Raw genomic sequence first — 22,364 nt, forward strand, 5'->3', positions numbered from 1 at the left:
TCATTTTATTTTCCTTACTAATTGCTCCCTGCTGTTCAGCTCAGGCCTCAGTAAAATAACATAGCATTTGGGGGAAAAGATGCAGGCCAGTAACCCAAAACTGGAGGACAAGATGGAGAAGATCTCCACAGCCACCATGTATCTGCCCTTGGTGCTCAAGTAGGTTGGAACAAAGGATAACCAAACACTGCAAAACACCAACATGCTGAAAGTGATAAATTTGGCTTCATTGAAACTGTCAGGTAATTTCCTGGCAAGGAAAGCCACCACGAGGCTGATAATGGCTAGAAAACCCATATAGCCCAAGACCAAATAAAACATGGTAGTGGAACCTTCATTACATTCCAGTATTATTTCCTCATTCACTGAGTGCATGTCTGTGTCTGGGAATGGAGGGAAAGTACTTAGCCAAAGAGTACATATGTCAACCTGAAGAAAGGAACAGGAAAGGATGATGGAATTTGTCAATCTTCTCCCCACCCATTTTCTGATTGTAGAACCTGGCTTGGTTGCCATAAATGCCATAACCACCATGATGGTTTTTGCTAAAATGCTGGAAAGGGCCACAGAGAATATGGCACCAAATGCTGTTTGTCGGAGGAGGCAGATCACTTTCCCAGGCTTTCCAATAAAGAGGAAGGAGCTGAGGAAGCAAAAGAGGAGGGAAATGAGGAGGATGTAGGTGAGGGTCCGGTTGTTGGCTTTAACGATTGGAGTCTCCCTGTGCTTGATAAAAATCCCAAGAACTAAAACTGTGATCAATGAGAAAGCAATAGTCAAGGTAGCTAAGATGATCCCTAAATCTTCTTTGTAAGAGAGGTAACTTGGAACCTTAGCAATGCATCTAGTTTGGTCCTTGTTTGGATATTGGTCTTCTGGACATTTGACACAGGCATCCATATCTGAAAACAAAAAAGAGCTGTTCAAATATTTCTATAGATTGAGCTGCATAATTCTAATAATCTAATTTAGTGCAAAAGTTTGATGTTGATGATGGGTTTTGATATTTTTTATATAAACCCTAATTGAAATCAATGTAGAAAATCAGTTTCCTCCAAGAGCACCTGCTCTTCAACTTGGGTGGCTTTAAAAGAGGATTGGACAAATTAATACAGAATAGGAGTATCAATGAGGCAGTATGCTTCTGAATATCAGCTCCAGGAATAACAGGAAGGAAGAGTGTTTTTGTGTTTGGGTTGTATGTTCAAGGGATGGGCATTCTCAAAGCAAATACAGTCATACCTCGGTTTAAGTACGCCTCGGTTTGAGTACTTTCAGTTTAAGTACTCCGTGGACCTGTCTGGGACAGATTAATCCACTTTCCATTACTCTCAATGGGAAAGTTTGCTTCAGGTTAAGTACGCTTCAGGTTAAGTACAGACGTCCGGAACCAATTACACTCATACCTCAGGTTAAGTACGCTTCAGGTTGAGTACTCCGCGGACCCGTCTGGAACAGATTAATCCACTTTCTATTACTTTCAATGGGAAAGTTCGCTTCAGGTTAAGTACGCTTCAGTTTAAGTACTCCACGGATCATCTGGAACGGATTAATCCACTTTCCATTCCTTTCAATGGGAAAGTTCGCTTCAGGTTAAGTACGCTTCAGGTTAAGTACAGACTTCCGGAACCAATTGTGTTTGTAAACCGAGGTACCACTGTATGATAAACCTGCTATGTTACAGAAGGTGAATGATATCACAATACATAATTGTCCCCTACCCTTCTGGCCAGATATCATTCCTTCTGGACATGGAGCACAGTCATAACAGCAAAATTTCTCTCCCTCCTTCTTTTTCCTGCTGTAGCCAGGATAGCAGTTGTCATTGCACACAGAAAGGGGCAGCACCTGCACAGAATAATATAAAAGGGACTTGGATTAGTGCTCTTCATTCATTTAGCTCTAAGAAGAGAATGATGTTGGGAAGATGAACCAGTTGGCCCAATTCCTCAAAGAACCATGTTATGTGTATTGCAGATATTATATTGTGCAGCTTGAAGCAACTGGATGCATAAAACCTTTTGGAAAGAAACATTTTCCAGACCCATTATATATTATTTTAAACTTTACTTGCAGAACTTTCTACAAAACGATGTAATAAAATTTATTCAGAACTTTCTTCAGAACAAAATAAAAAAAAATCCTTCAGTAGCACCTTAAAGACCAACTAAGTTTTTATTTTGGTATGAGCTTTCGTGTGCATGCACACTTCTTCAGATACAGTGAAATGGAAGTTTCCAGGCACTTATGTAGAGAAGGGGTGGGGAGGGGTGGGGATGGGGAGGGGGCATCACTCAGAAGGGTGGTGGAAATGGGTGATTGACTGACTGATAGCTGTTGATGACTGCAAACAACTGCAAATGGTTTTGCATGAAAAAGCAAGGGTTGAGATGGCTGAAGATCGCTTATCATGTATAATGAGATAAGAATCCGATATCTCTGTTCAAACCAGGTCCCTCCATGGTTTTGAGCTTGGTGATAAGTTGCAATTCAGCAACTTCTCTTTCCAGTCTATTTCTGAAATTCTTTTGTAGTAAGACAGCTACTTTGAGATCTTGTATAGAATGTCCTGGGAGATTGAAGTGTTCTCCTACTGGTTTTTCTGTCTTCTGGTTCCTGATGTCAGATTTATGTCCATTTATCCTTTGGCGTAGGGTTTGGCCTGTTTGTCCAATATAGAGAGCTGAAGGGCACTGTTGGCATTTGATGGCATACACAATGTTAGAGGATGAGCAATTAAATAGTCCTGAGATGGTATGTTGGATGTTGTTGGGGCCAGTAATGGTGTTGTCTGGGTGTATGTGGCAGCAAAGTTGGCATCTGGGTTTATTGCAGGCTCTGGTACCAGTGTCCATGTTAAGTCTGGTGGTTGTATTATTGTGGGTGAGGAGTTGTTTAAGATTGGGTGGCTGTCTGTAGGCAATGAAAGGTCTTCCTCCCAGAGCTTGAGAAAGGGAGCTGTCATTGTCCAGGAGAGGCTGTAGATCTCTGATGATGCGTTGTACTGTTTTAGCTTGGGAGCTGTATGTGATGACTAGTGGTGTTCTGTTATTTTCTTTTTTGGGTCTGTCTTGCAGCAGGTTCTCTCTAGGTATCTGTCTGGCTCTGTTGATCTGTTGTTTAACTTCATCAGGTGGATATTTTAGTTCTAAAAAGGTTTGCTGTAGATCTCTTAGGTGAGATTCTCTGTCTGTAGAGTTGGAACAGATGCGGTTGTAATGTAAGGCCTGGCTGTATACGATGGATTGTTTGGTATGTTTGGGATGGTAGCTAGAAGCATGTAGATATGTTTGTCGGTCAGTTGGTTTTCTGTATAAGGTGGTGTCTATATGTCCATCCTGTATTTTTATAGTAGTGTCCAAAAAATGTATTTCTTGCATAGATTGGTTCATTGTTAGGTTGATGGTGGGGTGAAAGTCATTGAATGTCTGGTGGAAGGTTTCCAGGGTCTGTTGTCCATGTGTCCAGATAATAAAAATATCGTCAATGTATCGCAGGTACAGGAGAGGTTTGAGTGGGTAGGAGTTAAGGAAACGTTGTTCTAAATCTGCCATGAAGATGTTGGCATACTGTGGGGCCATGCGGGTGCCCATGGCTGTGCCGCTGATCTGGAGGAACAGGTCATCACCAAATTTGAAGTGGTTGTGGGTAAGGACAAAGTGGCAGAGTTTGGTAGCAAAGTCCGCTGTGGTTTTATCTGGAATGGTGTTCCTTATGGCTTCTAAACCATCATTGTGTGGGATGTTGGTATATAGAGATTCCACATCCATAGTGGCTAGTATAGTATTGTTAGGAAGATTGTTCAAATATTGTATTTTCCTCAGAAAATCTGTGGTGTCACGTACGTAGCTGGGAGCACTGATAGCATATGGTTTCAGAACAGAGTCCATATAGCCGGAAACACCCACTGTAATGGTGCCAATACCTGAGATGATGGGGCGTCCTGGGTTTCCTGGTTTGTGTATTTTGGGTAGAAGATAGAAAGTTCCTGGCCGAGGTTCCGCTGGTGTGTTTGTGAGGATCTGTTCTTGGATGTGTAGGGGTAGCTCCTTAATAATCTTGTTCAGTTCTTTTTTGTATGCTTGTGTGGGGTCTGAGTCCAATTTCATGTAAAAGGCAGTATTGGAAAGTTGTCTGTGGGCCTCCTGGATGTAATCAGTTTTGTTCATGATGACGACAGCTCCACCCTTGTCTGCCTCTTTAATTATAATGTCTGGGTTGTTCCTGAGATTTTCTATGGCTCTCCTTTCAGCATGGTTTAGATTTTGTAGTAAGCGATGGTGTTTTCTGGTCACATCCGTTTGGATTCTGTGGCGGAAGCATTCGATGTACAGATCTAGTGTGGTATTGCGTCCATCAGGAGGGGTCCATGTGGAGTCCCTTTTTGTGTAACTTCTTTTCGGTGGTAGTTGGTGGTCAATGTTCTGTTCATTGATGCGTTTGGAGGGTGATGGTTGTTCCCCAGTAAGTTGAGAGGTGTTGTGTTGTGGGGATGTAGTTTGTTCTACTTTGTCTTGTTCTTGTGTGTGATGAAAATACTCCTTCAGGCGTAAACGGCGGAAAAATGCTTCCAGGTCCCCGCAGAACTGAATCATGTGTTGGGATTTGGCAGGGCAGAATGATAGTCCCCGTGAAAGGACGGATTCCTCAGCTGGGCTGAGTGTTTGCTGTGAAAGATTGACAATGTTGTTGATCTTGTTTTGATTGGTGGCCTGTAGGTTGGAAAGGTTGCAGAGTTTTTTATTTTTCTGGTTCTTCAGTAACTCCAGTTGAGAGTGGTAAATGGTTTGTTTTTCCTTGTGGAACTTCTGCCAGGCCGGGTGATTCCTGATGGAGTTCTCCGGTGCAGAGAGTTCCTCCTTTATTAACTTCTGTTTGGAATACAGAACGCCGATAAGATGTTTCAGCAGTTTCTTAGATAAAGTGTGGCATAGTTTTCTGGCATATTCTGTGGGATAAGTTGATTGAAGAGGGTTCTTAATTCTAAGACCCTTAGGTACAATGTCCAGGTTTTTGCATTTAGATAGAAAGAGGATGTCAGTTTGTACCTGGTCAGTTTGTACCTTTTTGTTTCTTCAGAACAGAACAAAAAGAAACATCCAAATAATTCCATATCTGGTGCATATCCACACAGGTTCAGAATCTTATAACAAATAAAAGAAAATTCCAAACAAACAGCAGCTATTTGCTGTCTCTCTCGCTGTGGTCTAAACCACAGAGCCTAGGGCTTGCCAATCAGAAGGTCGGTGGTTCGAATCCCTGCGATGGGGTGAGTTCCCGTTGCTTGGTCCCAGCTCCTGCCCACCTAGCAGTATGAAAGCACGTCAAAGTGCAAGTAGTAGATAAATAGGTACCACTACAGCGGGAAGGTAAACAGCATTTCCGTGTGCTGCTCTGGTTCACCAGAAGCGGCTTTGTCATGCTGGCCACATGACCCGGAAGCTGTACACCGGCTCCCTTGCCAATAGCGTGAGATGAGCGCTTCAACCCCAGAGTCAGTCACGACTGGACCTAACGGTCAGGGGTCCCTTTACCTTACTCCTACAGAGCCATAGAACAAAGACTCAAGCCACCACCCTTCCAAATTTGCTAATTTGCAATTCAATTGCCTCCCATGTAAGCTAAAGTTAAATATCTCATCAGAGCTGCTAGTGAACAATCACATTTAATTATCAAGCCATTGAGGAGCTCAGAGAGCTCTTCTTGCTCTTCTTTAGCTTCAGTGCAATCTTCCAGTTAAACTCTTCCTGCAATACAGACAGGCATTCTCCATTTCAGTGTAAATTAAACAATTATATTTAATAATGTATATATAAAATATTGCTATCCTAAATAATCCAGCAGCTAAAAAGCAAACAGAAAGTTAAAGTGGCCAAAACTCTTCTTTCTCGCATGTCTCACCTGATTAAAATGTGGATGCCACACAATCTGGTCAACAGGAATGGTTAACTCTTTGCCTGGAAGAGCCCGAGGTTCTAATCTTCCAATCTTTACTCTAACCACTGAACCATTGGGGAACATCACCCAGTTTGTAATATCAAAACCTGCAACCAATTCTCCATTTTCATCAAAGTGCACATTCTCAGCAGCACTATTATTGAATATGATGCTCCTCAGATAATGATGAACCTTGATTAAAAGAGAAATGAATAACGAGACAACATAGTGCTAAGATTACTTAAGTGAACTTCCCAAAGTCCTCCCTATAGTTGACATCTGGTTTATTCACAAGTAGGTAGCCACTTGTGAATATCAATCAATCAGTCAATCAGTCAATCAGTCAATCAATCAGTCAATCAATCAATCAATCAATCAATTAATCACACAATCATATATTTGTAGGGTTGGAAGGGACCCCGAGGGTTATCTAGTCCAATACCCTGCAAGATGACCCTGGAGACCCCTTCCAACTCTACAATTCTAGAACTCCATAATTTTAAAGCATTGCTTTCTACTTACCTGCCATGATTGCACACTGTGAAATAGTTTGACCCTTTCTTCCAATCCCCTGTGTTTGGATATGGATTTGTATAAGGAATTCAAAGCATGTGCCACAGCATAGACAGCGTTGTAGACATTGTAGCTGTGGCCAGTCATGTCCATTTCAAACAGAATTCCAGGAAGGCTCTCCAGCTTCTCCTCCCCAGTGCAGATTTCAGTTTCATTTCCCTCCTCTGAGTCTTCAGACATTTTTAATAAACAGCCGAATGCCTGTTTCCAGAACTCCTGGATAAAGCCATCTCGTTTCGCCCAGGAAGGGCTCAGCTTCTGAATGAACCTTTGGAATCCTGATGGCTGATTTGAGTGGACAGTGATGGATATGGAACCGTGAAATGCTTGTACCTCCCAATTCTTCTGTATAGAGTGTGATGCAAAATCCCAGTGGGATGTAACAATCCACACTTTGCCCAGAGTTGGAAAAAAGAAGAAGGGTGATACAAATATCAACATTCTCAGAACCTGAAAGGATGGAGGTTCTCCATAAACAATGAACACAGTTGGGTTTTCCTCAAAGACCATTGCATAGGTTCCTAAATGTTGTAAAGCAAAGTCTATCATCTCATCCACATAATTCCATTTTGGTATTCTTACTATGTAGGCATAACAGATGCCATTAGGGGAAAGGATTGGGACCATTGTCTTTAAAAACCTGTCCCCTCTGTCATCTTCCACAGCCCAAAGCCCAATCCATGTCCATTTAAAATGCTGAAGTAATCGCACGAGACCTGTGTACTGGTGGGCCTCATTTGGGACCATCTGATACAAAAATGGGAAGAACCTTTTGACACCTTTTAGTGGCAGAAATGATCCATAAGCCAGCTGAAATAAAATTAATAAGCATTTTTCAGATGGGTTACAAGTATTTACATCACAGATTTACTCATTAGAAAACAGTCCTGTAGGCCATCTCATTCAATGTCCTGTGAAAACTCAGATGGGGTGATCAAGCATGAGAACCTGACAACTTTGGTCGTGAGCCACATGGAGCCACTTGTCTCAGGCAGCACATTAGGAAGGCTGCTGTCACAAAAATGTCCCACTGGGCTGTTTGTCTGAGCATCTTACACTGTGCCATCAGAGCCCCAGCTGCACTAATCAATCCCTTCCCCTCCCTGTTTCCAGAACCTGTAGAAGTAATATCTGAGTTGTGTGTTTGGGGACATTGCAGACAGATGCAATTGGGAGATTCCTGTAGGGTTCTTGACCATCTTGAAGGTGTGGCTCATCTCTTGCTGGGAGAATTGGAGTTACTTAAAATATGCCGTGAGAGTAAGTAGGTTCTGTTTGGCATCATGAGTTCTTTTCCTGTCTTCTGAAGAGTGTTAACTATCCTGCACAGGCTTTTATCACCTCCAAATTGATAAGGATTCTCTCCACCCTTTTATCTCAGCAATCAATAAATATTTTGAGAAACAACACCTTCAAAACAAAGTCCTGAAGCATCCCACTTGAAATATCCCCAAACTCTGATGAGAAGCTATTGATGGACGCTCCATGTGTTCAGTTGTCCTACAAGTTCTCTATCCATCAGATTGTATAATCATCTAGCCCATATTTCTCTCATTCAGTAACTAAAAATCATGGCAAACACTGTTAGAAAGTTTCCTGAAACCAAGATGGTGTACCATACTTGTGAAACCACCATGCCCTCATGCACACAATTTACCTGTGGAGTCTTGTGGATTGCTGAAATGATGGCCATGTTGGCAGAGACTTCAGAGAGACATCCCCCAATGAAAGCTATCAGATTGTTTTGGTTGACACATTTGAAGTTGGGGACAAACCTTTGTTCTGTGGAGAGCAGGCTGAGGGTGGCCTTATAGGTCATCCTTGCAGTGTAGTAGCTATTGAGGATACGAAACCCCAGAGAGATATTGGATAAGATGTTGGGATTCTCATTGATTTCTTTGACAGCAAATGCTAAGGCCAGAACGTGCTGGTAGTTCTTTGGCACTGATCTGCAGGAAAATTAGCAGCTGTTTAATTAAACCACAGCCATAACAACAACAACAACAACAACAACAACAACAACACTTGTGCCTTTCATCATCACATCTCTACAGGTTTCTAGGATTAAACTGTAGTTTATAACTAAACAAGATTATATTGTTGTTGTTTAGTCGTTTAGTCGTGTCCGACTTTTTGTGACCCCATGGACCAGAGCACGGCAGGCACTCCTGTCTTCCACTGCCTCCCGCAGTTTGGTCAAACTCATGTTCATAGCATCGAGAACACTGTCCAACCATCTTGTCCTCTGTAGTCCCCTTCTTGTTGTGCCCTCCATCTTTCCCAACATCAGCGTCTTTTACAGGGAGTCTTCTCTTCTCATGAGGTAGCCAAAGTATTGGAGCTTCAGCTTCAGGATCTGTCCTTCCAGTGAGCACTCAGGGCTGATTTCCTTCAGAATGGATAGGTTTGATCTTCTTGCAGTCCATGGGACTCTCAAGAGTCTCCTCCAGCACCACAATTCAAAAGCATCAATTGAAACAAGATTATATATCAAAGTACAAAAATAAGACCTATGAAATAAATATTTCTCCAATCAATTAATAATCTAAATTCTCATACAGTTCTAGGACTTTTTAATGCTTAATAAAATATTCCAGGTGGAAAATACAATGAAAGCCTTTTTCCAGATACTATTGTATTGTACTGGAGTCAAATCACAAATCACCTTTCTTTAAGAAAAAGGGGGGAAGGGCAATATCGTATTTAATATGCACACTTTTAAATTTTAATTGTAAATGTCTGCTGGATAGCTTAGTAGGTCAAGCATGAGACTCCTGCATGGCAGGGGGGTTGGTCTAGATGACCCTCGTGGTACCCTCCAACTTTATAATCCTAGGATTCTAAATAAAAAAAAGTATGAACAACAAATAGGGACAAGTTTCTGTTTGTAAGTGTTGGCCCATCTAACAATACTTCCATAAGAGGGTTAGGTTTGCTTTGTCCCTCTAAAGTCTGTTAAGTATTGCATCAATAGCCCTATGTTTCTCCCTGTATAATGTGAGAGAGTAAGCTTTGAAAATTAGATGTGTTAAAACAGGAATAAGAAACATGTTCATTTCTCTGAGATATAACAATATGAAACCAAATGTCAGAAATACCTGAAGTCTGAAATGGCAAGGGACGGGCTGAGATTGAGATCAAGGATGAATGACAATAAAGCATAGCGAGAGCAAAAATGAAATAGTTTTAAGCAGGACTTTTTCCCCGTTAGAACTCACTGGAAATCTGTTCTGGCCCCTCTCAGGTGGGCACCATTGCCATTCTAAGAGAACAAGGGAGGTGCTCATGATGAGTTCTGGCACCTCTTTTTCTAGAAAAATAGCACTAGTTTTAAGGTTTCCTCATTTTGTCACTCATTTTAAAAGGAATAGAACTTCTGGCAGTTTGGGAATAAATTTAAAATGTAGCATGAGCCAATGACAAACAGAAGATAAATGCTCCTTGCCAGATAAGGAAACAATAATAAATGCTCAACAACTCGATTGTATGAGAGGATCCTGCACCAGCTGCGAAACAGAAATGCACATGACCCATTCCTTTCTGTAAGATTTCTGGAGGAAACACACTAGCGGTTTATGCCCAACAAGACATTGTAGAAGGTAACACACACATATGAACAATCCAAGCGTCCCCTTTTTACATCAAAAGCTCAATAAAACACACCATTCGTTAAGGATATGTTTTGAACCATTATAATTCATATGTATTTCAAATTGTGTGAGAAATATTGATGCCTTACATAGGTTCGTCAATCGTGATCTGGGCAGGCTGTTCCATGAAAGAGAGCATATTAGAGAGGAGGAAGACTTGAGAAACCATCTCACCAATGACAACACCTCCTGGCTGGTAAAATTCATGAGGAATAGGGAGGGGATCGTCATATATGCTGCAATTAATAGAATGTGCATTGCATACTGTATGGCACAGTAGAAGGAGCAGCAACACCAGCACAAGCAAGATCCTGTGGATGAAACTCCCCTTCCAAAACTGTATCCCCATGATTCCAGTTGCAGAATTCAATGTGGCTGTTTTTCAGCTTTCCTACAGCCTTCCTTGAACGATAGATGGTGTTGCTGCTACACAGATTTGCAGCATGGCTATTTAGGGAATCTGGGTACCAGTATCTTGCTCCTTTATTTCATTTCGCCTCCTTGTCCATCGTCAATTTCCCTAACAGCGTATTTTCTTTATATCCTCCCTTTATCCTCTAAGGATGAGTGAATTTTTAAAATTTATTTCTAAACAACTTAATATGTGTCTCTGCAGGTCAGGTGCCAGTAATTTTGCTGCAGTGAGCAAAGGAACCAAAATGCCAACTTGTGAATTTTCAGCCTGTTTCCCCAAAAGACAGGGATGCAAATTGCAGGGCATGTATGCAAATTCTATACTGGTCAATGAGGTTCAGTTTTCCACAGTAAGAATCTGGGAAGCAGAAAATAAAAGGGGCAAGCTGGAGAATATATGAGGAACCAGGATACTCACACTATACTTTGTTTAAAAAATCATGGTGTAATCACCTGGTGGACGTGCTCTCCAGCCTAAAAGGGAATAAGTGGTTATGCAGAAGAATGAAAATACCCTACATATCCCTAGATCCAGTTCTGAATAACACAGGAAATATATAGGTTTTTCAATATGCTTTTTGCTGATTTTTCTTACAGACTCTGGATGTCAATCGTGTCACAAGACAGAAAACAGTAATTTTGACAATGATAAGAATGATTTTAATTTCCCAAGTGTGTTTTTGGCCTCTGAAGTGGCATCATTCAATACAAAGCTCCTAGGTCAGAATATCTTTTCTGAATTTTGCAACTATTGTTTTATTGTGGTTATCTTCTTTTCTTTTTCCTTACTCAACATGGAGATTAAAGATAAAAAATTATGGATTTAATAATGATAGATCAATATTGGAGACTGAGGTATTACAAGGTCGTACAAAGATGTTGTCTAAAGTATAGGAATTTTTGCTGGAATGGCATACAAAAGATGAAGAAACTAAGGAGGTCATGACTAAGTGGGCAATGGACCTAGGATATAATACTGAATGTGAGAAATGGACAAGACTATGGAATTTAGGAATAAAATTTACCGCATCCATGACCTTAAAAGAGAATTTGTTTAAAATGATGTAATGATGTACAGGTGGTACTTAACACCCACCAAACTAGCAAAGATGTACAAAATGAAAAATAAGAACTGTTGGAAATGCAGGAGGGTAATTTTTTCCACATGTGGTGGTTATGTGACAAGGCGGGGGAAAATTGGGATAGTGTGTATAATGAGTTTTAAAAGATATTTAGGTACAACCTTTTATTTAAAAAAAATAACCTGGAGGCATTTTTGCTAGGAATGGTTGGAGAGAACATTAAAAAGGAAGATCAGAAATTCTTCCTGTATGCCACAACAGCAGGAAGACTACTCCTCGCACAGAGATGGAAACAACAGGATATTCCGACAACTGAAGAAGGGCAACAGAAAGTATTGGAGTATGCAGAAATAGCAAGGCTAACTGGAAGAAGCCGACAGCAGGATGATGAGAAATTCCAAAAAGAATGGTCCAAATTTATAATATACTTAGAGAAAACTGTACATAAATAAACACAATCACAGGACTGAAATAAATATTCATAACGTTTATTGTAAACATTTGGTTAGATCATAAGATGTAATGCTGTAATATAATAAGGAATGTATGTTTAAAGTATAATACAAACATTTATTAAGGAATTATAGACATTTATAGAATGTATACCGGTATATAGTAAACACGCTTAAGTAAGAGTAATGTAGAGAAGCCAGAAGAGGGGTGGAGGGAAGTTAATTCGGATAAGATATAGATTTAAAGGAGAATAATATTGTTAAACTGTATTGTGTTTAAGATATTTGGAAAATTTAAGAAAAATTATTGCCGGGGGGGGGGGAGAAAAAAAGGAAAGGGGGGGAATTCAACATGGAGATCAAGATCCCAACAACAGAACTTACATCCTCTCACTTTTTCTGGCCATTATTTGCTCTCTACTGTTCAGATCAGGCCTGAATAAAATTATGTAGCATTTAGGAAAAAAGATGCAACCCAGTAATCCAGCACTGGAGCATAAAATGGAGAAGATCTCCACAGCCACCATGTATTTCCCTTTGGTGCTCATGTAGGTTGGAACAAAGGACAACCAAACACTGCAAAACACCAACATACTGAAAGTGATAAACTTGGCCTCATTGAAACTGTCAGGTAATTTCCTGGCTGAAAAAGCCACAATGAAGCTGATTACGGCCAGGGAGCCCATATAGCCCAAGACACAGTAAAACATGGTAGCTGAACCCTCATTACATTCCAAGATGATTTCCCCATTCAATGAGTGCATGTCCGAACCTGGGAATGGAGGGGAAGTACTTAACCACAGGATACAAATGCCAGCTTGAATGAAGGTGCAGATGAGGACAATTGATTTTGCCAGTCTTTTCCCCACCCATTTCCTCATCCCAGATCCTGGTTTGGTTGCCATGAATGCCAGAACCACGGTTACGGTTTTTGCCAAGACACAAGAAAGAGCCACAGAGAAGACGATGCCAAAGACCATTTGGCGTAGAAGGCAGGTCTCTTCTCCTGGCTGCCCAATGAAGAGCAAAGTGGAGAGGAAGCAAAGAAGAAGGGAAATGAGGAGGCTGTAAGTGAGGGTCTGGTTATTGGCCTTGGCTATGGGTGTGTCCCTGTGTTTCATAAAACTTCTCAGCACTAGCATTGTGATGAAAGAGAAAAAAATGGCCAAAGTAACCAGGATAATCCCTAGGTTTTCTGTGTAAGAAAGGAAGCATAGAACTTTTGGGATGCATTGACTGTGGTCCTTGCTGGGATACTGGTCTTCGGGACATTTGGTACAAGCATCCATATCTGAGGGGGGAAATGAAAAGCTGGTTAAGATACACCCATCCAGTTAACTGAAATGAGTACTTTCAATACTCCACCCCTTATTTCCCACCCAGATCCTTCACCAAAATAAATGTCACTTCAGTTACCCCATTAATATTTGCTTGCTTGTTTATTACCCTCCCCTCACTCTAAGGCCCCATCATCATCAGATCACTACTTTCCCCCAATTAAATCACACTTTAATAAATGCAGTGGTGATCGTGGTCTATAATTCTCATTTGATATTTGCAGTGGTACCTGGAGTTACAAATGCTTCAGCTTACAAACTCCGCTCACCTGGAAGAGTTACCTCGAGTTGAGAACTTTGCCCCAGGATGAGAATGGAAATCGTGTGCCGGCAGCGCAGCGGCAGCAAGAGGCCCCATTAGTGAAAGCACACCTCTAGTTAAGAACAGTTTCAGGTGAAGAACGGACCTCCAGAACGAATTAAGTTCATAACTAGAGGTACCATTGTACTTACAATGAGTTGGCCAGCAAATATTTTTCATTTATACTGTCTTCCTCTAATTGTGTTCTCTCTTGGCCTCCTTTCCTTGATCTCGCTGTAGCCTTTGATGGGATCTGCCAAGGTTTCCTCCTGAACCCCCTCAGTAGATTTGGTGGTCATTGGCACTGCTTTTTTTGTGGTTCTTAACTGCAAGATTGGGATTGCTGTTATGGGCATTATTTTGCCCATATTTAACATATTGTCTGTTATTTAACAGACATTGGAAAAGATCTTACGGATAAGAAACAAAATGTAATCTGATGACACACAACTCTTCTTTCCTGTTAACACCTTAATCAGGAGTGGACATGCAGTCTCTGGATCAATGTCTGTGTGCAATACTAGGTTGGTGGATCTTAAATTGAGTTTAAACCCTGGCAAGCCTGAGGCCAAGTGAGTGAGTGAGTGAGTGAGTGAGTGAGTGAGTGAGTGAGTGAGTGGTTCCCATGTCTGGGAGATACTGTAGATCAGTTCCCTGTTCTGGATGGGGTTGTGCATAATCTCTGAAAGGATAGCACATAATCTGGGAGAGGTCATTGATTCAACTTTGTCACTTGAAGCACAGGTGGTCTTAATGGTCACATTTTAAAAAGAAAAAAGTTAAAGAATCATAGAATTATGGAACTGTAAGTTGGAAGGGAACCAAAGGGTCATCTCGTCCAACCTCCTGCAACGCAAATGCCTCAGCTGAAGCATCCATCCAGCCTCTGCTTAAAAACCTCCAAGGAAGGAGAGTCCACAGCCTCCCAAGGAACCATTCCACGGCTGAACAGCTCTTACTGTCAAAAAGTTCTTCCAAATATTTAGTCAGAAATGTATATTTTTTAACTTGAATCCATTGGCTTGAGTCCTACCCTCCGGAACAGGAGAAAACAAGCTTGCTCCACCTTCCATGTGACAGCCGTTAAGATACCTGAAAATGGCTTTCATATCTCCTCTTAGCGTCCCCTTTCCCAAGCTAAACATAACCAGCTCCTTCAAATGTTCCTCATAAGGCTTGGTTTCCAGACCCTTGATCCATCTTGGTTGCCCTCCTCTGCACATGCTCTGTGTACATTGCCCTACACTGTGAACTATGTTCTTCAAATGAATAATTAATGTGCTACATTATCAAAATTTATTAATATCTCTGTACATTATGCCTCCTACCTTTCTGGAGAGAGACTGTCCCTTCTGGACACAAAACACAATCATAGCAGCAAAACTTCTCTCCCTCCTTCTTTTTCTTGCTGTAGCCAGGATGGCAGTAGTCATTACACAATGAAACAGGCAGCACCTGCGCAGAAACGAAAAAGGGAGATTGGGAATATGAAATATTCCTTCTTTAGTATCTTGTGAAAGGAAGGATAAATAAGAATCTAATGACCCCCTTTCGCATCACCTTCCACTTCTTGGGAGCTGAACATTTTGTGGTGTTGTCAGTGTCAACTCCTGGCATGTGTTGCGGGTCCAGGCATTGTGCTCCCCAGACCCCGACCCCAGATAAATAAAAGACCACTAAGACTGGTTGGGATCGAAAGAGGACACAACTTTATTGAATACAGATAGAAGAGGTTTGGCTTCGAAATACTTCCAGCCCATCCACCAGGAGTGATGCGTAGGTCAATCCAGGCGTATGGGCCTAAGGCTTACATCAAATAGGGTGATCCCCGCAGGAATTACACTCTAGGAGAGTGTCTTCGGCCCTGCCCCGCCTGGACACGTGGACATGACCACTCCCCCCAGATCCCTTTAACAGGGTACTCCAGTGTTTAGAGGGGCAGGTGGAGATTACTGTCAGCAAATACTCTTGGGGAGATGGTGAACCCCCCAGGACCTCTAAGTGTCTCCCAGTAGGCACATCTCTGGAATGGCATGTCCCTTCACTCCAGAGTGCCTCTCTGCAACACTTTTCATGTGAAAAGTGCACACAGGTCTTCTAGCAGCACACAGCAAGAAGAACGAAACACCCGTAGATCTATTTACATTCTATAACAGACAATCCATAAGCCCGTCTGTGTTCTCCAAGCTCTGGCAGAACAACTGTCGCATCCTGCAAAAGTGAAAGCACATTACAATAACACGCTCAGACGGAAGAGATAAGACAGTCTTCCATTCCCATACTCTGCTCAGACATCTCATGTGATTTCTTCTCATCACACTAGTCAGCATCGGCTGCATAAAATCCCCAAAAGTCCAATGCCCCACCCAGTTGTGACAATTGCTATGAGGCAGGCAAAGCCACCGGGTTGAAGCCAATCTGCCTGGTGGACAAATTCCTACACGACCCCTTAAAATGGGAACCACTGTAGCCACAACAGAGTCATTGACTATCAATGTTAAGTCATGGGTGCAGATGTCAGCTCTTGTGTGATCAGTTCTGTGTAGTGATTCAGTATACTAGCAAGGATATGCTAGGAGTCAAGCCTAACAACAACAATTTTCTTTATTGCAGTAGAAACTTAACTGGGGTGGAGGGAAAGGACGAGCTTCTTTCATACTCTCAAGAGCAGGAGTTGGGGAAAGGGTACATTTAGATTTTGGCAGGACCCAATCATAGTAAGGATCCAAATTGTACTAACAAGTAACCAATAGCAACAGTCACCACACCTGTTTGAAACTTCCTGGAGCAGGAAAGGTAGTTACAGAACTTAACAGTGAGATTCATGTACACAATCTAAACCAATACATAACACCCAGTTTAAACCAAGGGCGGGTGGGGAACCCGACAAGGGAAAAGCAGGAAGGGTCCCAGCAGAGGGCTGTTTAAATGGTCAGGGAGCAGACCCGTGGGAAGCCTTCCTGCCCCCTGGCCCAGCCCATGTCCAAGCCTACATCCCCATTCGCCAAACCAGAATGCAGGTCAGGATCCAGTTCCTGATAGGCAACATAGGTGGCTTACTCCCCTGCCGCCACTCAGGAAGGGGCACTGAAACCAGGATTCCCTCGCCGGGGGCCCCAGTGGAGCCTCTGCCATCCCGCAACGCTGCCACACTAGAAGGGTGAGCAAACTTACCTGATTAAACTTTGGATCCCAAACATGTTTATTTTTTTACAGGGTAGGCAATGAGCTACAAGTAAAACAATAACAAACTAATGCTAACCAGCATCATTCAGAAGCTGAGAAGCATATCAAACAATAAACTGACCAAAAATGAGGCTTTCCCCTTGTTATATACTCAAGTATTGATAGCTGTGTCACACCTGATTAAAGCTTGGATGCCAAACAATTCGGTCATCATGAATGGTTAATTCTTTGCCCAGAGGAGCCTGTGGTTCCAGTCTTCCGACTTTGACTCGAACCAGTGATCCATTGGCGAACATCAACCAGTTTGTAACATCAAAGCCAGTAACTTGCTCACCATTTTCATCAAAGCGCACAGTGTCTCCAGCACTATTATTGATTGCTATATCCTTTAGAAATGGATGCACCTATATTGGAAGAAAATATAGACAAAGGGAACTAGGTATTGCAATTATTTAAGAGAGGGTCACAAATGCCTCTCATTCTCTCTCTCTCTCTCTCTCATAAAAATCATGGTGACTTCATATGCCTTGATGTTGTTTTGGTTCCTTTGGTCCAAAAGAGAAAAGAAAAGAAAGCCAAACACATTTATTTATTTCTAATGGAATTGTATTCTGCAAAATGGAAGTGCATTGGGAACAAAATTGAACACACACACACACACACACACACACACACACACACACATGCTTTGAGCTGTAGTTACCTGCCATGACTCTATATTCTGAAATGCCAGCCTGTCTCCTCCCTGCCGTCTGTGTTTAGAGTGGGATTTGTACATGGCATTCAAAGCATGTGCCACAGCATAGACTGCATTGCAGACACTGTAGCTGTGGCCTGTCATTTTCATTTCAAATAGAAGTCCAGGAATGCTTTCCAACTTCTCCTCACCAGTACAGCTTTCCTCCTTCTCTTCTTTCTGTCCTTTAGACATTTTTAATGAACAGCTGAAGGATTGTTCCCAGAAGTCCTCAATAAAACCATCTCTTTGGGCCCAGGAAGGTCTTATCATCTGAATGAAGTCGTGAAATCCTACCAGCTGGTTTGAGTGAACAGTGAAGGTCATGGAGCCATGAAAGGTTTGTATATCCAGCTGTTTCTGAAGAGATTGTGATGCAAAATCCCAGTGGGATGTAACAAGCCAGACTCTGCCTTGAATTGGCGATGAATAGTATGGTGCTGTCAATAGCATAATTCTCAAAATCATAAAGGAAGGAGGTTCTCCATAAATAAATACTACATTGGCTTTTCTCCCGAAGGCAATGATAAAGCTCTTCAGACTTTCAAACCCCAGTTCTAGCAGCTCATCCACAAAACCCCATTTTGGGATTCTTACTATGAAGTCATAACAGACATAATTCTGGGAAAGCAACGGTACAATGGTCTGTAAAAACCTGTCCCCTTTGTCATCATCTACAGCCAAGAGCCCAATCCATGTCCATTTGAAATGCTGAAGTAACTGCACAAGTCCTTTGTGCTGGTGGGATTCACTGGGGACCATCTGGTACAAAAATGGGAAGAGCCTTTTGGTGCCTTGGACTGGCAGAAATGATCCATAAGTGAGCTGAAATAAAATCATCAGTGAATAAGATGTTATACCTTTGAACCACAGAGTTGCAGGGGAGCTGTGGGCCATCTTTCAGAAGCATTGCAAGATTATTTTAATTGTAAGGTTGCAGAAAATCCAGCATAGCTGCCAAGTTATCCCTTTTTTAAGGGATTTTCCCTTATGCTGAATAGGCTTCCTCGCGAGAAAAGGGAAAACTTGGCAGCTATGAAATCCAGTTGGCTGATGTGTTCAACATCCTACTTAGAATCATAGAATTATAGAGTGCAGGTCCTACACTCTGGGGGAGCAGAAAACAAGCTTGTTGAATCTTCCATGTGGCAGCTTTTGAATATATTTGAAGATGGCTATCATATCTCCCAACAGTCCCCTTTTATCATGCCTAAGCATACCCAATTCCCTCAACCATTCCTCATAAGCTTTTGTGTTGTTGTTGCTGCATCACACTGTTGACTCATGTTAAGCTTGTGGTCCAGTAAGACCCCTACATCCTTCTCACATGTGCTACTAGTAAGCCAGGTGTCTCCCATCTCATATTTATGCAGTTGGTTCTTCCTGCCTAAATGCAGGACCTTACATTTAACCCTATTGAACTTCATTTTGTTAGCTTGGGCCCAGTTCTCCAATCTATTAAGGTCATTTTGAAATCTGATTCTATCTTCTGCAGCATTAGCTACCCCTCCCAGCTTAGTATCATCTGCATATTTGATGAGCATCCCCTCAAAGATGTTGAACAAGAACAGGTCCAGGACAGAACCTTGCAGTGTCACTCTTCCAGGATGACAAGGAACCATTAATGGGTTTGCCAGCTATAAATCCACCTAACAGTTATCTCATCCAGCCCACATTTTACATAACTTTGAAACTTTATTTTTATTTGTCGAGGCCATTTGAAAACGTGCTCTTTTTCCATTGCTGCTGTTTTTATATTTTGTAATATTATTTTTGTCATGATTGTTATTAGATTTTCATATTGTTAACTGCACTAGACTTTCAGTGGGAGGATTAACTGACTATAAAATCATGAAATAAAGAAAGAAAAAATAGATCAATCATTCTGAGACCTCTTTCGCAAGTATGACTTCTATCCTGTACACTGCTTTCCATATATGTTTGTGTGCGTGTGTTTCATCTAAATTCAGCACTTTGCCTTTTTCTGTGTTCAACCTCATGTTAGTAGATCCCAACATACCATTTCATGAACATCATTTTGAATTTTATTCCTATCTTTTGAAATGCTAACAAACCTTTCGCTTTTTTGTTAGCTGCAGAAGGATATGAATTGCTTCCAACCTTACATCTGAGTCCTTCATAACAGGATTCAAAATTTCAGTTCAGACCCAGAAGACAGCTTTGGGTGGGGAGAGGGGGCTCCAGTTTAAACCTTCCACTTTGATGTTAAGCCATGAGTACTATTTTCTAATTAGGTGTGTACCCACTAGATATTCTATCACTTAGTCTACATTTAAACTATCTGCTGATGAAACAGATCAGGGGAAATTTTCAAAGCTTCGTTGAAATCCAGATTGTGTGTCGTCACCAGTGTGAAATCTCCATGCCTTCACGCACTCAGCTTACCTGTGGAGTCTTGTGAATGGCTGAAACAATGGCCATATTGGCAGAGACTTCAGAGATACATCCCCCAATGAGAGCTATCAGATTGTTCTGGGTATGACACTTAAAGTTGGGGACAAAGGTCTGTTGCACAGAAAGCAGGCTCAGGGTAGCCTTATAGGTCATCTTTGCCGTGTAGTAGCTATTAAGGATGCGAAACCCCAGAGAGATATTGGATAAGATGTTGGGATTCTCGTTGATTTCTTTGACAGCAAATGCTAAGGCCAGAACGTGCTGGTAGTTCTTTGGCAGTGAACTGGGAAAAAAGGCACATCCTGTTTTACTGAAGCAACATAAACAGCAGCAATAAAAATATATATAGTTGTATATTTCATCCTTAGTTACCTGGAAGCTTCCCAACTGAAGGTGTAGCTTAATACTATATAAGACTTATTGGACTACAAGAAGTGTGATACATGAAAGAAACATTTTTGGATCATTCCAGTTGCTGAATAAACTGTTGCCTGCTGTCAATGGAATTGCTCCTTTTGGCTTCAAGAACAAAATGAAACTAAATGAGGGTAAGTAGAAAACTATGCATAAGAGACAGGGCTGGCCCACCCATGAGGTATGTTGAGGCAGTCACACCAGGCAACAGATCCAGCCTCACCCAGGCCCACCTGCCTTTGGCTACCCTGCTGCCTTCACAATGAGGCTGGGGCTGCAGAGGAAGAGGGGGTGGCAGGGGGTGTGTGGCATTTTCTCTTTTGCCTCAGGTGGCAAAACAACCTGGGCCAGCCCTGATAAGGTATCATGCAAAAATGTACCAGACCTTTGAAGAATGAACCCAAATGAGCAAATGGAATGTCTTGTTATTTTACTCAGTACATCCCTATTGAAAAGCTTTTATGGGTAAAAAGACATTCTGGAGAAGTCCTAAATTGCACAGGACTCATGGATTTTAATGGGCTTTGTTGAAGGAAAGCTTAGTAGTTGTTTGTGTCCACATTGTAATGGAGAAGGTAATATGAGCATTATGAATCCAAAACACTTGTTTAAAAGGTAAAGGGACCCCTGACCATTAGGTCCAGTCGTGACCAACTCTGGGGTTGCGGCGCTCATATCACGTTATTGACCGAGGGAGCCGCCATACAGCTTCCAGGTCATGTGGCCGGCATGACAAAGCCGCTTCTGGCGAACCAGAGCAGCACACGGAAACGCTGTTTACCTTCCCACTGTAGCGGTACTTATTTATCTACTTGCACTTTGACATGCTTTTGAACTGCTAGGTTGGCAGGAGCAGGGACTGAGCAACAGGAGCTCACCCTGTCACAGGGATTCAAACTGCCGACCTTCTGATCAGCAAGCCCTAGGCTCTGTGGTTTAACCCACAGCACCACCTGCGTCCCACTCCAAAAAAGGAAGTAAAGAATAGGATTTCTTGGGGATGTGTCCTTAGTAATTAGGGTCTGTACTTACTTTAGAATGATAGAGGGAGATAGAACAATGACTTACACAGGTTCATCAATCAAGGTCTCTGTAGGTGGTTTTGTGAAAGTGAGTTTATCAGACATGATGACAACTTGAGAAACAATCTCACCGATGACAAGGTCTCCTGGTTGGTAATATTCATGAGGAACAGGAAGGGGATCATATATGCTGCAATTAATGGAATGTGTCTTGCATACAGAATGACACAGCAGTATGAGAATCAACATCAGCACAAGTATGATCCCATTGACAAAACTTCGTTTTCCCACGCAGATTTCCATGTTTCAAACTACAGCACTATTTCTGGCTATCAGTTTTTCTTTTGCCTCTATTGATTGGAGATACTACACTGATTTACATATTAACTGTAAGCGTCTCTCACCAGCACACTTTCTTGTTCACCTCAATTAATCTCAAAGGGTGAGGGAGAACTATATATTTTTATTCTTAACAGCTTCACTCAAAGCTGTTCAGCCACATGTATTAATTTTGGCTTTGTCTGCAGGGGGGGGGAGTATAACCTTGGGAAATTGCTAACAATTCATGCAAACACACATAAGACACATAAGGGCACAGGAGAGTCCGTGTGCGTGTGAAGAGTTTTCAAAACAAGAATCTTTGGCATAGAATATGAACTGGGCAAGTAGAAAAATTGGAATGAGGGATACTCATTATTGAGATAAAAATAATGGCAGAATCAACTGCACGACGGAGAAAAATTCACACCAAATAATGCCTGTGATGTCTGTGCCTAAATAATGTTCTCAACATCATGAAGATTTTATATATTTTATAATTTGTTGATAATTCATGGCATTAACAG

The 22,364-nt window shown here is 41.7% G+C and overlaps 2 protein-coding genes across 2 annotated transcripts; both read right to left on the bottom strand.

The window, feature by feature from the left end:
* On the bottom strand, window positions 1-10,329 carry LOC118077987 (vomeronasal type-2 receptor 26-like). The gene is made up of 6 exons (XM_035101704.2): window positions 10,250-10,329; window positions 8,168-8,459; window positions 6,961-7,257; window positions 5,902-6,129; window positions 1,722-1,848; window positions 1-902 (listed from the first exon to the last, which is right to left on the bottom strand). Exons 1-6 carry the CDS (start codon window positions 10,327-10,329, stop codon window positions 1-3), a joined length of 1,926 nt encoding a protein of 641 aa, XP_034957595.2.
* A 2,159-nt stretch (window positions 10,330-12,488) lies between these two features.
* On the bottom strand, window positions 12,489-21,822 carry LOC118077986 (vomeronasal type-2 receptor 26-like). Its single transcript, XM_035101703.2, has 6 exons — window positions 21,566-21,822; window positions 20,075-20,366; window positions 17,636-18,493; window positions 17,109-17,336; window positions 15,075-15,201; window positions 12,489-13,399 (listed from the first exon to the last, which is right to left on the bottom strand). The coding sequence occupies exons 1-6, from the start codon at window positions 21,820-21,822 to the stop codon at window positions 12,489-12,491; spliced, it is 2,673 nt and encodes an 890-aa protein (XP_034957594.2).
* Between the last annotated feature and the right edge of the window lie 542 nt (window positions 21,823-22,364).

The sequence above is a fragment of the Zootoca vivipara genome, chromosome 17 (assembly GCF_963506605.1).
Source record: "Zootoca vivipara chromosome 17, rZooViv1.1, whole genome shotgun sequence".
NCBI classification, from domain to species: domain Eukaryota; kingdom Metazoa; phylum Chordata; class Lepidosauria; order Squamata; family Lacertidae; genus Zootoca; species Zootoca vivipara.

What these genes read in the sequence shown, in the direction of transcription:
- LOC118077987 (XM_035101704.2), bottom strand. Translation starts at nt 10,329, where the DNA reads ATGGTTTCTCAAGTCTTCCTCCTCTCTAATATGCTCTCTTTCATGGAA. An exon ending in CAATCCACAAGACTCCACAG is followed by an intron (nt 7,258 to 8,167) that starts GTAAATTGTGTG and finishes TTTTTGTATCAG; the next exon opens with ATGGTCCCAAATGAGGCCCA. An exon ending in GAGAACCTCCATCCTTTCAG is followed by an intron (nt 6,130 to 6,960) that starts GTTCTGAGAATG and finishes CTTTTAATCAAG; the next exon opens with GTTCATCATTATCTGAGGAG.
- LOC118077986 (XM_035101703.2), bottom strand. Translation starts at nt 21,822, where the DNA reads ATGGAAATCTGCGTGGGAAAACGAAGTTTTGTCAATGGGATCATACTT. An exon ending in GGCATCCAAGCTTTAATCAG is followed by an intron (nt 15,202 to 17,108) that starts GTGTGACACAGC and finishes GTTTCTGCGCAG; the next exon opens with GTGCTGCCTGTTTCATTGTG. An exon ending in GACAGTCTCTCTCCAGAAAG is followed by an intron (nt 13,400 to 15,074) that starts GTAGGAGGCATA and finishes TTCCCCCCTCAG; the next exon opens with ATATGGATGCTTGTACCAAA.